Genomic DNA, 15,122 nt, shown 5'->3' on the forward strand with positions numbered 1-15,122 from the left:
CAATGAAAGAGGCAGGAATACCTAACAAATTGACAAGATTGGTTCATATGACTCTGGTAACAACAGTATGTAAAGTAAAGTTTGAGGGTACTCTATTAAAAGCTTTTGAATTAACCAAGGATTGCGACAGGGTGATGTACTCTCCACCCTTCTGTTTAAAATTGCCTTGGAGAGGGTAATGCAAATAATACAAGAGAGCAACCCAGGTGGAACATCGTTTAATCACGTGACACAAGACCTTGCATACACAGGTGATATTGATTTGCTATCCAGGAGGAAACTGCATCTGGAAGAGTAGTCGGGAAAACTAGAAAAATATGGGCCTGATGATTAATCTGTCAAAAACTAAGTACGTGTTAACGTCTAGGAAAAAGTATAATGAAGCAGAAAATGTGTGAATTTGAACGGGAAAGAATATGAACGCTGCAAAAGCTTTAAATATCTAGGGCCAGTGGTTGCTGAAAACAATGATATGAGAAAAGAAATACATGGTAGGATAGCAGCTGGTAATAGAAGTTACTTTGCCTTAAGCAAGAACTACTGTAGAAGAATTCAGGGAAAAGAGAATGGAAGCAGACAAGGAATGTAGGAAGAAAAAGAGGGAATTTTAGAAACAGTGGATTGAAGAGTTAGAAGAGAGAAGACTGCTCAGGAAAATAGTAGTAGGAATCTGAAGCTCAGTGTTTATCGCACGGTAGTGAGATCTGTGGTGATGTATGGTGCGGAGACTTGGATTATGACTTTAAGTGATGAGGAGTTGTTACAGAGATGGGAAAGGAAGATACTTAGGGAAGTCTATGGATCAGTGAAGGATGGTGGACTCTAGCAAATCAGGAATAAGAAGGAAATCAGAGAGCTGTATAATAAACTAGATAGAGTAGTAGACTGTGATGGTTGGGGCATGTAAAAAGAATGACAGAGAACAAGACAGTAAAGAAAGTCTTCTATGGGAAACTCGAAGGACGTCGTATGAGGGGAAGACCAAGGATCAGATGGTTGGACAACGTGGAGGAGGATTTTAGAAGGATGGGAATTAGAAGATGGAAAACCAAAGCAGTCAACAGAGAAGCCAGGAAGCCAAGGCCGTACAGGTGCTGTAAGCGCCAAGGAATAAGTAAGTATTGTGCACCCCAGGCATTAGCTAGCAGCCTTCATATGTTTAGGCTGCTAGTTTCTTGTCAGAAATTAGATCAATCAGGTATGCTGCTAGATCACTAGCATATTGATTTCCAAGAACATCAATTTCACCGTAGAAAATGCTTCTGAATGTTGTCACCAGTAACATATCGTAAAACACAAGAAAGCTGTAACATGTGATTCATTATGCTTCATTAAAAATGGTAGCAACAAAGGGTGCATCTCATTCTCCTTCTTTTATTTTCTTAATTGCAACTGAAGATACTGCATCGATCAGATCATTTTGTACATCATGAGATGTACCAAGAAAAACAGAGGGTGGTTCTAAATTACTTCTGACTTTATCTTTATGCTTGTTGTCATTTACTTTAAATGCCAAATTCAAACATTCTTCAGTTCTGTTGTTTACAAACTTCTGCAGAGCAGTTTTACAGTTTATGTGTGTTGTAAGTTCTTGTTTTTTTTTAAGAGCATGTTTACCATTTATGTCACTTACCCCATTAGTTCTCTATACAGTATATCAGGTTCATTTGAATATAAGAGGCATGGCCAGCAGAAAAGAGTGCCTTATTTCTTACAATAAATTACTGGGCGAGTTGGCCGTGCAGTTAGGGGTGCGCAGCTGTAAGCTTGCATCCGGGAGAGAGTGGGTTCGAACCCCACTGTCAAGAGCCCTGAAGATGGTTTTCTGTTGCTTCCCATTTTCACACTAGGCAAATGCTGGGGCTGTACCTTAATTAAGGCCACGGCCGCTTCCTTCCCATTTCTAAGCCTTTCCTACCCCATCGTTGCCATGAGACCTGTGCCAGTGCGACGTAAGGCAAATAGCAACAAAAAAAATTCTTTCAGTCACAAAGCCATGCATCTTTTGAACTATATTCCTCATTAAAACGTCACACACAAGATTTTGTTTCTTTGGTTAAATATGATTTTCTCAACAATTTCCTTTTTCGTTTATAATTTTGACTGCCAAAAGATTGTTTAAATAAATGTTCTACAATGCAGTTACATTCACCCACACTCACAAAACACTGAAATAAAAACAGAACCTAGACTTCAATCAATGTCACTTTTTTTTTTTTTTGCTAGTGCCTATATGTCTCACCTACATAGATAGGTCTTATAGCGATGATGGGATAGGAAAGACCTCGGAGTTGGAAGGAAGAGGCCGTGGCCTTAATTAAGGTACAGGTCTGGCGTGAAAATGGGAAACCGCAGAAAACCATCTTCAGGGCTGCCAACAGTGGGATTCGAACCCACTATCTCCCGGATGCAAGCTCACAGCCACGCGCCTCTAACCGCTCGGCCAACTCGCCCTGTAAAGACACCTTTGATGTGCATTTAGGGCTGTTTCTCAGGTGGCAGATTCTCCGTCAGTTGTTTACCTAGTCTTTTCTTAAATGATTTTAAAGAAGTTAGACATTTTTTTGAAATCTCCCTTGATAAATTGTACCCATCCCTAATTCCCCATCCTATAAAACAATATTTGCCTCATTTTGTCAGTTTAATTTCAACTGTATCTTCATTTTATGATATTTCTTACATTTAAAAACTTCATTCATATTTATTCATCTGTAATAATATTTCACACCATCTCTCTCCTGACAACTCGGAACATTCTGCTGAGTCAAACAGCTCGTCTCCTTACTCCCAAGTCTTCCCAGCTCAAAGTGTGCAGTATTTTCATAACACTACTCTTTCGTCAGATATCACTGAGAACAAATCGAGCTGCTTTCCTTTGGATCTTTTCCAGTTCTGGAACCAAGTAATCTTGGTGAGGGTCCCATACACAGGAAACATACTCTGATTCGTTTCTTACCAATAACTTATGTGCCCTGTCCATCATATCCGTACTACAAACACGAAAAGCTCTCATAACCATATGAAAAGATCTGTAACTTTTATTTACAATCCTGTTAACATGATTACCCCAATGAAGATCTTTCTTTAAATTAACACTTAGGTACTTAAACAATGATCCCCATGATGTACTTCCAATCCGTCTGTACCGGAGGTACACCCACCCTGTGCACATAAAACTAGCATCTTGTAGAAGGCCCTCTAGATCAGGATATCTGATACTCATTTTGCAAATAGTGTGAACATTTCTCAACAGATGTCGCTACTATCAACTTATGTTGTGCCCTCTGGGGTGAGGATGAACTATTAAAATTCAAGATAAATTTTGTGTGTTAAGGTTTCCTAAACTGGAATGTTTAGTGTTTGTTTTTGATGTTCAAAAGTTTACTATACTTCTATCTCTTCCTGCCAACTTAACACATTGGCCAATAAGAAATTTTGTACACTTGTTTATACACCAATCATAATTTTCCGATATGTATTAAATTAACCAGTTAGAATAATGGGTGTGTCAAGGCCTTGGCCCAGAGTTTTCTGGAACTTTCCTCTCCTCTATAAAAGCCGAAGGCTGGTAAGGCATGTTTTCTTAGTGATCACTCCAGTCTAGAGTGTGTACGTAACGGAGGTAGGGGGAAAGTCTCTCTTGTCCATCTTCGGGAGGTCCACCAGCTCAAGGTAATTGCAGTTCTGGCTTAACTATGTGATAGCATTTTTTAAAGCTAGCTCGAGGGGAAGGTTTCAAATCTTTAGTAAAGTAACTTTTATTTTCTCAAATGTAAATTTCAAAAAAGTTGAAAGAACTTAACCAAAATCAGAGAATAGAGAGTGAGGTACCCTCTTGTATTCCCTCTCGACTTGATCTTGAAGTGACTATGATTTTGTAACCTTCAAAATCTATCTTGTAATTTCTGTCCTTTAAATATTTTTTCTCCATCTAGTCACCTCTGTAGTATAGGCTTAGCCTCTGTAACATCGGGCCATAAGCACAAAATAGGGTCTTAAAGCAATTCTGGTAAATTTCAAGGAGTGCTAGAGTTCGCTTCCTCATCATTATGATTTTCGGCCAATAACTTTAACTTTTTGTTTTTACCAAATGCCAGGTAGAATGGGTACTTGTTAACATTATTCATTTCATTTTTTGCAATTAGACTGTTCAGCAGTTAAGATAGTGAATACTGTTCGTTTTGTTAAATATAGGTTGTTCCTTTGATACGCCTGGAACTTGTAAATTTCAAGAATCACCTTCTGAAGTGTAAACTTGTAGAGCGAATTGGGAAATCCCCACCTCCTTTACTGTTGGTTAATAGGAGCAAGAGTGCTCATGTAAAATTTGTAATTAGGGAGCTTCAAGCTCAGGTTGTTAATTAGATATTAATTGATTATTCTGATTGTCCTAATATTATTCTGTACCTGATGTATTATTTGCTTAGCAAAGTTAAAATTCAAAATTTGAAAAGAAAACAAGAATTAGGGAAGAAATCTAGCTCCAATTTTAAAGTTTTAAATTAATATTTTGACTCTTCTATATCCACCCATTCATACCCGCACCTTTTTTCACCTCTGCATTCCACAGAATCCCCGGAACACACTCTATTTACCAGTGCAAGATTTTCAACTATAAATAACGATTATATTTACTAAGTTCGGAAAGATTGTTTGAAAGGTTGTGGAAAAATTCATTAAGGGGTATTCCTGTTTGAGAATGCTGTAATTATGACTTAAAGTCCACTGCACTGAATATCCAAAATATTCGTGTTTAACTTTTTGCTTGATTTTATCATTGAGTGATCATATTTCCACTCATTTGCAAAAAAATATTTGCACACCATGAATGAATCGTGCGAGTACAACCAAAGTTGCCACCAATACCATCATAGACGTTGCGTTCTTTGCCGGACTAATAATAATGGCGTGTGGCCTCTGTATGAAGCCCGTATGCGACCTGTGTGTCGTGATGAGGATGAAATGATGATGAAGACGACACTTACACCCAGTCCCCGTGCCTGGGAAATTAACCAATTATGGTTAAAATTCCCGATCATGCCGAGAATTGAACCTGGGACCCCTGTGACCAAAGGCCAGCACGCTAACCATTTAGCCATGGAGCCATTTAGCCGGACTATAATACCAATATAAGTGGTCCGCTATTGGACATTATAAACCTTCGAGCCAACTCATTCCTGGTTGCCAGCGTTTCACCCCAGTGTGCTAAGCTGGGCTCATCAGTTGGGAAATAGCACACCCACCAAGACACATGGCTAGTGCACACCCATAGGGAACCTGGGAATCAACATCTATATCATCTGATGGCCAGGCAGGCATCAGTTTTTGGTAATGAGACAAAGTCTCTCATAGTGGATTGGCCCTGCCGGTGGTCCAGGTAGCCTACGCCGTGGCCTCCATGGTGTGCTATTTGCCAACTGGTGAGCCCAACTTAGCACACTGGGGCGAAACGCTGGCAACCAGAAATGAGTTAGCTGGAAAATGTATGTCCAATAACGGACCAACTATATCGGTATTATAAATTTACTCATTCGGAACAAATATTTCAGTTTCCCTATGGGAATCAACGTATTTATCATACTGCAGTTCTGTCACCCGGGTAACCAGAGTACACCTTTGAGAGCGAAGTCTTGCCAGATTGAAAAGGCCTCCATCAAAACGAAACTTAATCCGCATGCCTAAGTTGTTTGCAGATGATTCATGCAGCATGGCAGCCATGTACAGTGCAAAGAGTTTAGGAGCAAGCACACAGTCTTGTTCCAATGCATGAGTGTTTGGGAATGAATCTGATACTCAGTTACCATGAAGAACCTGTCCAGACATGCCATCATGAAGAGCTTGAACCAATTCTATATAACGTTCAGGACATCCAAAATGTCTCAATACTTTCCACACAGCAGATCTTGGTAATGAATCAAAGGTTTTTTCCAGATCATAGAAAACTCTGTAGTTCATTGACCAAAAACAAAACAAAAACAAAAAATAAAAAGTCAAATTTCCCCTTGGGAAAATCAAATGATCATAAACATATCTTTCGGTAAATGAAACTCAAATTGATATTGATTAATCTATTTGCATCTAATGAATCATTTTTGAGAGACATCTGTATTTGTTAAGAAGGAAGTCACCAGGTGAGCTGGCTATGCAGTTAGGGACACGCAGCTATGAGCTTGCAATTGGGAGATAGTGGGTTCGAATCCCACTGTCGGCAGCTCTGAAGATGGTTTCTCTGTGTTTCCCATTTTCACACCAGGCAAATGCTGAGGCTATATCTTAATTAAGGCCAAAGCCACATCCTTCCCACTCCTCTGCCTTCCTACCCCATCGTTACCATAAGACTTATCTGTGTCAGTGCAACGTAGAGCAAGTTTAAAAAAAAGAAGGAAGCCATAATTTTCAGTCTGTAAAAACACTAGTGAGAGTGATAGTGACAATAGTGACAGGGAAATTGAAGACAATGTAAAAGAAGATGACATTGTATTATTGGATGGAAATTTCAATGATGACCCCAATTTTGACCCTCTTTATGTAGAGACAATATCTGATCATTCCTCAGACTCAAGCTCCGAGGAAGTGGAATGTTCTGTAGAAGGAAAAGATCTGCCAGATACCAAGACTCGTAAAGCAGATCCTTATATAAAAGTAGTCTAGTAGTACAAAATGGGTATCGTTGGTCTATAGTTCCTTCAAGATTACTAAATACTTGCTCAGCAGCTAGGAATATTATTCATTACAGGCAGGAACCAGGAACTCACCATGGGAAGCATTTTTAAAAATATTTTACCCAGACAATGCATGATAAAATAATCAAGCACTCTAATGAAAAAAGTTGCAGCAAAACATGCAAATTTTAGTGTCCAAAGTACAACTGTGCCTGATTTGTGTGCAGAAGTATTTGATGTATTTTAGAATGTTTTAATATTATCTGCTGTTCAGAACAGTAACCACATACAGGGGGCTGTAAATAAAGTAGTGGCAATCTGGTCGAATGACTTGCAGGAGACTGGCCATGTGCGAATAGGGTATGGGAGCGGTCACGGGGTACTTTTGTCGATATGTGGTGTGTATTTGATGGGATTGTTGTTGCTGTGTGGCATTGAAGTGATGAGTGTAGATTTCACCACTCTGAATAGCTTTTTTTTTTTTTAGGTGATAAGCGTTCGTGTAATAAAATAGAGGTTGCCCATGGCAAAAATGCATCAGAATGTTATTGAGGATTACGTGAATCCTATGGCAAGAATGATTTCCGTATAGGACCGTTGCATGATGGGTCAAGGCGTTTCGTGTGGGTCAGAATGAGACTGCGGATTTGCACCACATAGGTCGCCTGTCCATTCCTCAAGATCAGACTGACATCGTGAGTGGTCTCGTTTCCGTAGACCATCGCTGGACTGCCCAGGAATTATCCATAGAAGTTGGTCTCAGTCATCAACCGGTGAGGCACATACTTTGCAAGTGATAAATATCATTGTGGATCATTACTGAAGTTACTACTAAGTGGCACAAACTGAGAAAATGTCTTAACATGAGGAAAATTGCGTCCCATTGGGTTATACATCATTTCACCGACATACTGAAATGGCACTGGTGTGCACTGGCTGGCATCCATCTGGACAGATATTGCAATGAAGGAGGCGCATTTCTGGAACATAGTGTCGCCATAGATGAGATGTGGGCTCGAGCCTATGAACCTGAATTAAAGCATCAATCGAATCAATGGTGTCACCCAGGTTTGCCACGTCCCCAGAAATTTCGACAGAAACCCAGTCGGGTTAAGCTTACGCTGATTGTGGCTTACGTCTACAAGGGTGGTATTAGCATGCATGCTGTGCCTGAGGGACAAACCGTCAGCAGTGACTACTATTGCCAATTTCTGGAGTGACATCTGCGTCCAGCTATGCAGCGCAAATGTCCACTTTTCTTTTCTTTCTTTTTTTTTTTTTTTTTTTTTTTTTGCTAGTTGCTTTACGTCACACCGACACAGATCGGTCTTATGGCGACGATGGGACAGGGAAGGGCTAGGATTGGGAGGGAAGTGGCCTTAATTAAGATACAGCCCCAGCATTTGTCTGGTGTGAAAATGGGAAACCACGGAAAACTATTTTCGGGGCTGCCGACAGTGGGGTTCGAACCTACTATCTCCCGAATACTGGATACCGGCCGCACTTAAGCGACTGCAGCTATCGAGCTCGGTAATGTCCACATTTATAGCAAGACAATCTCCCTATCGTGTCACATGATAACGCATGTTGTCACGTCGCAAACAATGTCAAGCTCTTATTGCAAAGTGTCATTCGGAGGTCTTGGAACATTCTCCGTACTCACCAGGTATGATTCCTTGTGACTTTGACCTGTTTCTGAAGTTGCTACTTCTTCTTGCTAGTTGCTTTACGTTGCACCGACACAGATAGGCCTTATGGCGATGCTGGGATTGGAAAGGTCTAGGAGTGGGAAGGAAGCGGCCGTGGCCTTAATTAAGGTACACCGAGCTCGATAGCTGCAGTCGCTTAAATGCGGCCAGTATCCAGTAATCGGGAGATCGTGGGTTCGAGCCCCACTGTCGGCAGCCCTGAAGATGGTTTTCCGTGGTTTCCCATTTTCACACCAGGCAAATGCCGGGGCTGTACCTTAATTAAGGCCACGGCCGCTTCCTGCCACTTCCTAGCCCTTTCCTATCCCATCGTCGCCATAAGACATATCTGTGTCGGTGCGACGTAAAGCCACTAGCAAAAAAAAAAAAAAAAAAGTAAACTTTGCAGGTGGCTACGTTGAAGGAATGCAATGCAGTTTTACTTGTTCAATAAATATTGCATTCTATCAATATTGCCACTACTTTATTTACAGCCGTTGTACCTACAAAGGAGATGTCTGATGCAGAATATTCAGGGTTGAGGTTCAAAGCCACAATGAGTTGTGACAGATTTATGAATGTTTACGTTTTGATGACCAGGCAACAAGGCTTGTGAGGAGAGAAACAGACAAATTTGCTCCAATAGGAGAGGTTTGGGTAAAGTTTATATCTGCCTATACTGAATTTTATAGGCCTGGATCATTCCTTATGATTGATGAGCAAATTCTTGCACTAGCAGATTTCTTTGTTAAGAACCTTAACAAAGAAAAAAAATGAAATGACGGTTTTTTAGTGCTGGGAGAGTCCAAGGACAAGTTTGGCTCGCCAGATGCAGGTCTTTTTTAAAATTTGTTGCCTCTAGGTGACCTGCACGTCATGATGAGGATGAAACGATGATGAAGACGTCACATGTACCCAGCCCCCATGCCAGCGGAAATAACCAATTATGGTTAAAATTCCCGACCCTCCCGGGAATCGAACCTGCGACTCCTGTAACCAAAGGCCAGCACTCTAACCATTTAGTCATGGAGCTGGGCCTTATCAAAGAGTGTCCATGGAAATGGACAATTGGTTCATGTCTGTTCCCTTGGCAACCGAACTATTGAAACCGCCAATTAACTTGACAATATTGGGCACTATTCATAAGAATAAATGAGAAATACTGAATCATGTGACAAGAAAAGTATACACATCCGTGTTGTCTTTTCACCTAGAGAAAACATTTATATCATACAAAACTGAACCAAGCAATGTGGTCTTTGTTCTTTCGACCATTCATGAAAGAGTAGAGATCAGTCCAACTTTGAAGAGACCAATTATGATTGATGATTATAATGACATGAAGGGTGGTGTGGACACGCTGGGCCAGATGAATAATCGAATGAATTTTAGTAGAAAGACAAAATGATGGCCACTCTGTGTCTTCTTTGGTGTGTTTAATATTATTCTAGTGATGAACTCTTATGTGGTCTATGTTCACAATAATTTCAACAATAAAGAAAAACTTTTGACTAAGAGGCAGCTGCAGTATGAACTTATGAAGCCATGGGTGACACACCGCCTTGGAATGCGTAATTTGCTGTGCATACTGCACTTGTCTATTGCAGAAATACTTCACCTGAATATGTCTACAGATGAAGCAGAAATTTCTGAATCAAGAAAATGCAAGATATGTGCTTTTTCCCCAAGCAAGAAATGGAGGATATCGAAAGTGTATTGTTGTCATCGTTCTAGAGCTGTATGTGGGGAACATCAAGCAAGATGCTATTTTTGAATGAGGTCAGAATGTTTGTGTATGTTAAGAAGACTCTCTGAAAGAAATTTACATTTAAAATACATAAATATCTAGCAATAAATCATTCTTTCATAGCAATAAATTTGTTTGTCAAAATGACTATGCATTAGCTTTAACGTTCCTTGTATTCCACGTTGGCTCTCTAGGGTTGAAAATGAAATGGCGTATGGCTTTTAGTGCCGGGAGTGTCGAAGGACATGTTCGGCTCGCCAAGTGCAGGTCTTTTGATTTGACTCCCGTAGGCGACCTGCGAGTTGTGATGAAGTGGGATGATGATGAAGACAACAGATACATCCAGCCCTCGTGCCAGCGAAATTAACCAATGATGGTTAAAATTCCCGACCCTACCGGGAATTGAACCTGGGACCCCTGTGGCGAAAGGCCAGCGTGCTAACCATTTAGCCATGGAGCCAGACTCTTTAGGGTTAATGATATGTCTCTCGATCATGGTCATCCATCAGTACTTCACATCACAGCATGCATGGTTGCTAGGTAACATCGCATCACACATTTTGTATAGCTAATTTCTTGATGCAAATTTTCAGATGACCCCCAGCCATAAGATATATTTATTTCAAAATGTCTTTAAAAGTAACTGAGGGCTTTTAGTACAACTCTGGAGTGGGATGAATTTTAATAGCTATCGTACCTGACATTGCACAAGATGAAAAATAATTTTCTTGTCTTCGTAACTCCTCCCTGCTGTTACACAAATTTTTATTCTATTCCGTTTTATGAATTGCTTGGAATAAAGTAGCGATCAAGTTTTACTGTGATAAAGTAACTCAGAACAAACCCAAAACAATTGCAGAAGCTTCACATAGGAAGCACTGATTTGAAGGCATTTATGAAGTTTATTTATGGCGCAATTTGGCTGCTTGTTTTGGGTCATGTAACTGTGAGCTTGCATTCGAGAGATGATAGATTCAAATCTCACCACCATCAGCAACCCTAAAGGTAGTTTTCTCTGATTTTTAATTTTTGCACCAGGAAAATGCTGGGGCTATAAGTTAATTAAGGCCATGGCTACTACCTGCTGAATCCCAGCCGTTTCCCATCTTGTGTTGCCGAAAACCTGCTGAGTGTTAGTCCAATATTAAACCACTAACAAAACAATAAATAAATATAATAATAATAATTTCTTGTGGCTATTTCTAGCCGAGTGCAGCCCTTGTAAGGCAGACCCTCCGATGAGGGTGGGCGGCATCTGCCATATATAGGTAGCTGCGTGTTATTGTGGTGGAGGATAGTGTTATGTGTGATGTGTAAGTTGCAGAGATGTTGGGGACAGCACAAACATCCAGCCCCCGGGACATTGGAATTAACCAATGAGGGTTAAAATCCCCAACCCGGCTGGGAATTGAACCCAGGACCCTCTGAACCGAAGGCCAGTATGCTGACCATTCATCCAACAAGTCGGACATAAATAAATACAGTAAATAAATAAATAAATAAATAAATAAATAAAGAAATAAATCAGGGATTGGCAGTCTAGTTTGTACCTAACTAATAAGTTCCATAATGAATACAACAGTTTAGGATATATACTGGACAATCTACCCTTATCTGATGACCCAGTAAGCTTCCCTTCATTTATCTGTATGGTATATCAAGTACTGTATGTGTACCAAACACTGTATTTTCATGATTACCTCCAGATTCTTACTACACTGAAGTACCATACAAAAATGTGTAGGATCTTACTATTATAACTTGCTATAGTATCATAGTCCGGAATATTTGGCTGTTTACTCTACAGTGGAGAAGATAATATGAATATATGTGAGGTGGAATACTGTAGTGCATTTAATGGGTGGGTGAGTAGGTGGGTGACTCTACTTTATATACCACTGTTCATCAGCTTTCATACATGCTCTGCTTCACTTTCCAAGAGTTATGATGTCATAAATTACTCTGAAGTACTCACCTGTGAGCCGTAATTCATCAAAACCCCTTTCTATAACTATTTCATTATTAATGGTACATTTTAACCCCTATTCTCATTCGTAATTTCCCTCAGTTATTGTAAGAAATTACAGCAATTAATGCTGAAGTCTGATGAAGCTCACAGATTAATTATGACTTTTGTCCGTCTTCTTTCCATATTTTATCCAGTTTTATTTCCTGTTCTGTCTCTACCACCTCTAAATAGCACTGATTCACCTTCTATTCAGTGTTCTCTTCTTTACTGATAAAGATGATTTTCTTTGTGTTTGCGCTCTCCATTTCTTTTTTCTGGCAAAATACTCTTTCCTGGGAATACTTATCTCTCCTCACCTTTCATAATACTGCTAGTTAGAGTTTCTTTTCTTCTGGATTATTAAAGCTGCAATTTCTAATTTAGGTATGGTTATAAATGTAACGTGTAAGATTTCGAATATTCTTAGTGACATGAAATAAATTTCATTATTTAGCCCATATTGACAATGAATACTTGTGTTGAATTGTTATTGGAAAAGTGGACTCCTACTCTAATTTTTTCAATGAAAGTATTCTTAGTGATAGAGTACATTATTTATAATTCTTCATATACCTTATTGATATAACAAATTTCTGAGCTTCTATTTATTAATCAGTTAGACATTGAAGTTCCCTCTGTTATTTAAAGACTGCAGAATCAAAGCCTGGCAGCTTAACTTATCGGTTAAGAATTCTTTAATTCAATAGACTCATATCAGTAGAGTTACTGGCAGGTTGAAAAATCCTTCTTCAGGATGAAATTTCAACATCCCAGTACAGTATGTCTTATGATCATTTGTATCAGAGTGATGTTATGCTCACACCATTCAATTTTTCCATGTACTAAGTTCAAATTTTAGCTCACTATGTTTGTTATTATAAATGTGTTAACAGATAATATTTAGACAATCATGTAGTTCACATTCTTTGATGTCTTTTTCTTCTTGGAACAGAAGAAGAGTTTTTATGCTTGAAGTAAATGGATGAATTCAGCTGATGATAAGAAGAAGCTATTCTTAATGATACTGTGATATTGGCTGTGAAGTTTAAAATTAACTGTAATTAAAAATATATGGTTGTGTATGTACTTAAGAACATGTTTTTACCCTTGTTAAGAAGCTTTTTTTTTTTTAAAGGAAATTCCTTTAGTTTGAAATCAATAATTTAAATAATTGTAACAGATTATGTAGCTTTCTCTCTTTGCTCAGAGATAGCATTTGAACTAGTAGTTGTTATCTTGTTATTCTCTGACCCTTGATACATAGATTTCTTCACAGTGGGTGTGCTGGGAAGTATCATTTGTGCTGTTGTCTGCTGATCAATCAGTTATAGGTAAACAGATGAAGTGTAGTGGATCATTTTTATTAAAATAATTTATGGAATGTCAATTTTTTATACTGTACAAACAAAATCTGAATGTGTTACATTTAATTATTATCAGTTGCATATTTTCTGTTGCAGAACATGAGAATATTTTGATAACTTATGCTAGAGAGCATGTGCATACTCATTCATTCACTTATCATCAATATTTAAAAACAAAACGTGCCTCATTGGTGTACACTTATATTGATTTAAGATACATGTCACTTAGGGAAATTACCAACTACCAGCGATATGTACAGCACTTGGTAATGAGTAATTATGTGAAATTTTTTGAAGAAATAATTGAAGTTACCATTTGGAATGGTTTTCATTGTAGTGCTTGTAGGACTTCCATAACATTGCACATCTAGGTACTATGGGAGGACATGGCAATTCTTGGCAGAAAGGAACAAGAGTTCATCTGTATGATATTTAAAGAAGGATGTTTTAATGGCTCATATCATGCTTCTGTGATTAAATTTTTAATTTTTTTTAAAAGGAAACAACAAATATATGAAAGTACCATACATCAAAGACAGAGGGCTACCAAAAAGATAGAAACACACACAAAGGTAGGGATCCCAGATGTCCTGACATTACCTGGACAATCCCAGCTTTTTCGTATTTTTGTAAGGTTATCGCGGTGTTCCAGAAGGTTTTACCCAGGACACTAAATACCCCGTTATTCAAAAGCATTATAGTCGCTAATTTCTTTCTGCCTGTAAACAAAGCTGCCAAAACATGGCTAATTTTAAATGCTGCTCTGAGATGGAGCCAAGTAACTGTTGCTGGATACATTGGGAAAATGCTTGTTTATTTGAATATTTCTTCAGTACTGTGACTGAAGTGGTATAAACTCCTTTCGACCTCTGGAATCCGGTTTGGCCAGCGTGCAATTTTTGCATGTGCTCCCGACACAAATGCATGTTTGCAAAATTTTACATGTTAAAATGCTGAAGCAAAAAGGCATTTTTAATGACTCCTGAAAAGAAAAAAAAATCTTTTAAACAAAATATTATCACATGTATTATTGATTTTCTGTTTCTGTAGATTCACGACCTCTCCCCTTATTGTTTCGCTTAGATGTCCCAGTGTTTTGTTTTTAGAATCTGAGATCCCTACACAGTGACTGGAGTTGCCAGATTTCAGACAGGAGAAATACAAACTTCCTTTCAAGTCAAAAATCATAGTGATCTTTGAATATGTATCATCTGCACTGAAGTGATGTAAGTCTGGTAATTTTAATATCTTTTGAAACAACTTTTTCTTCAAGGAATACGGAATCCACTAAGGACAAAATGTTGTCATCCTAAGACTGAACTTTTGGTACCACAGTGAATCAGCAGATCAAAAATTGCATTAACTCTTGTTTAGTTATTTCTTTATTTCCATATTGGGTCATAACACCAAGTACATATTTGTATATCACTTGTAAATTCAGTGATACGGATTCAGACCTTTGATAGGCTACATATACAAACAAATTAATAATTTTTGCTTGAGTGGATCTTTGATAGTCTACATACAGTAGATAAATTAATATTTTTTGCTTGAATGTGTACTTTTCAATACTTTGTATTAAGAAATACTGTCATATACATCACTGCAATTATTATCATTATTGAAATAAGTATACAACAACTTATTTAATTA

At 38.5% G+C, this 15,122-nt stretch overlaps 1 protein-coding gene across 6 annotated transcripts in view; it reads left to right on the forward strand.

The window, feature by feature from the left end:
* Positions 1-15,122, forward strand: part of LOC136864451 (allantoinase, mitochondrial) — a 238,709-nt gene that overhangs the window by 11,376 nt on the left and 212,211 nt on the right. Inside the window, exon 1 of one of the 6 annotated variants that reach the window (XM_067141461.2) lies at positions 12,472-12,489. The exons of 1 other annotated variant lie outside the window; for it this stretch is intronic. Coding sequence is in view for 1 of the 5 variants with exons in the window: in XM_067141455.2 (XP_066997556.1) it covers positions 13,722-13,735 (14 nt within the window). In the remaining 4 variants the exon portion in view is untranslated. Of the gene's footprint in view, positions 1-12,471; positions 12,490-12,874; positions 12,884-13,303; positions 13,437-13,706; positions 13,736-14,023; positions 14,042-15,122 lie in introns of those variants that run through there. 4 more of the 6 variants (XM_067141460.2, XM_067141456.2, XM_067141455.2 and 1 more) reach the window with 4 other exon arrangements.

This window comes from Anabrus simplex, chromosome 2 (assembly GCF_040414725.1).
Source record: "Anabrus simplex isolate iqAnaSimp1 chromosome 2, ASM4041472v1, whole genome shotgun sequence".
Lineage (NCBI taxonomy): Eukaryota > Metazoa > Arthropoda > Insecta > Orthoptera > Tettigoniidae > Anabrus > Anabrus simplex.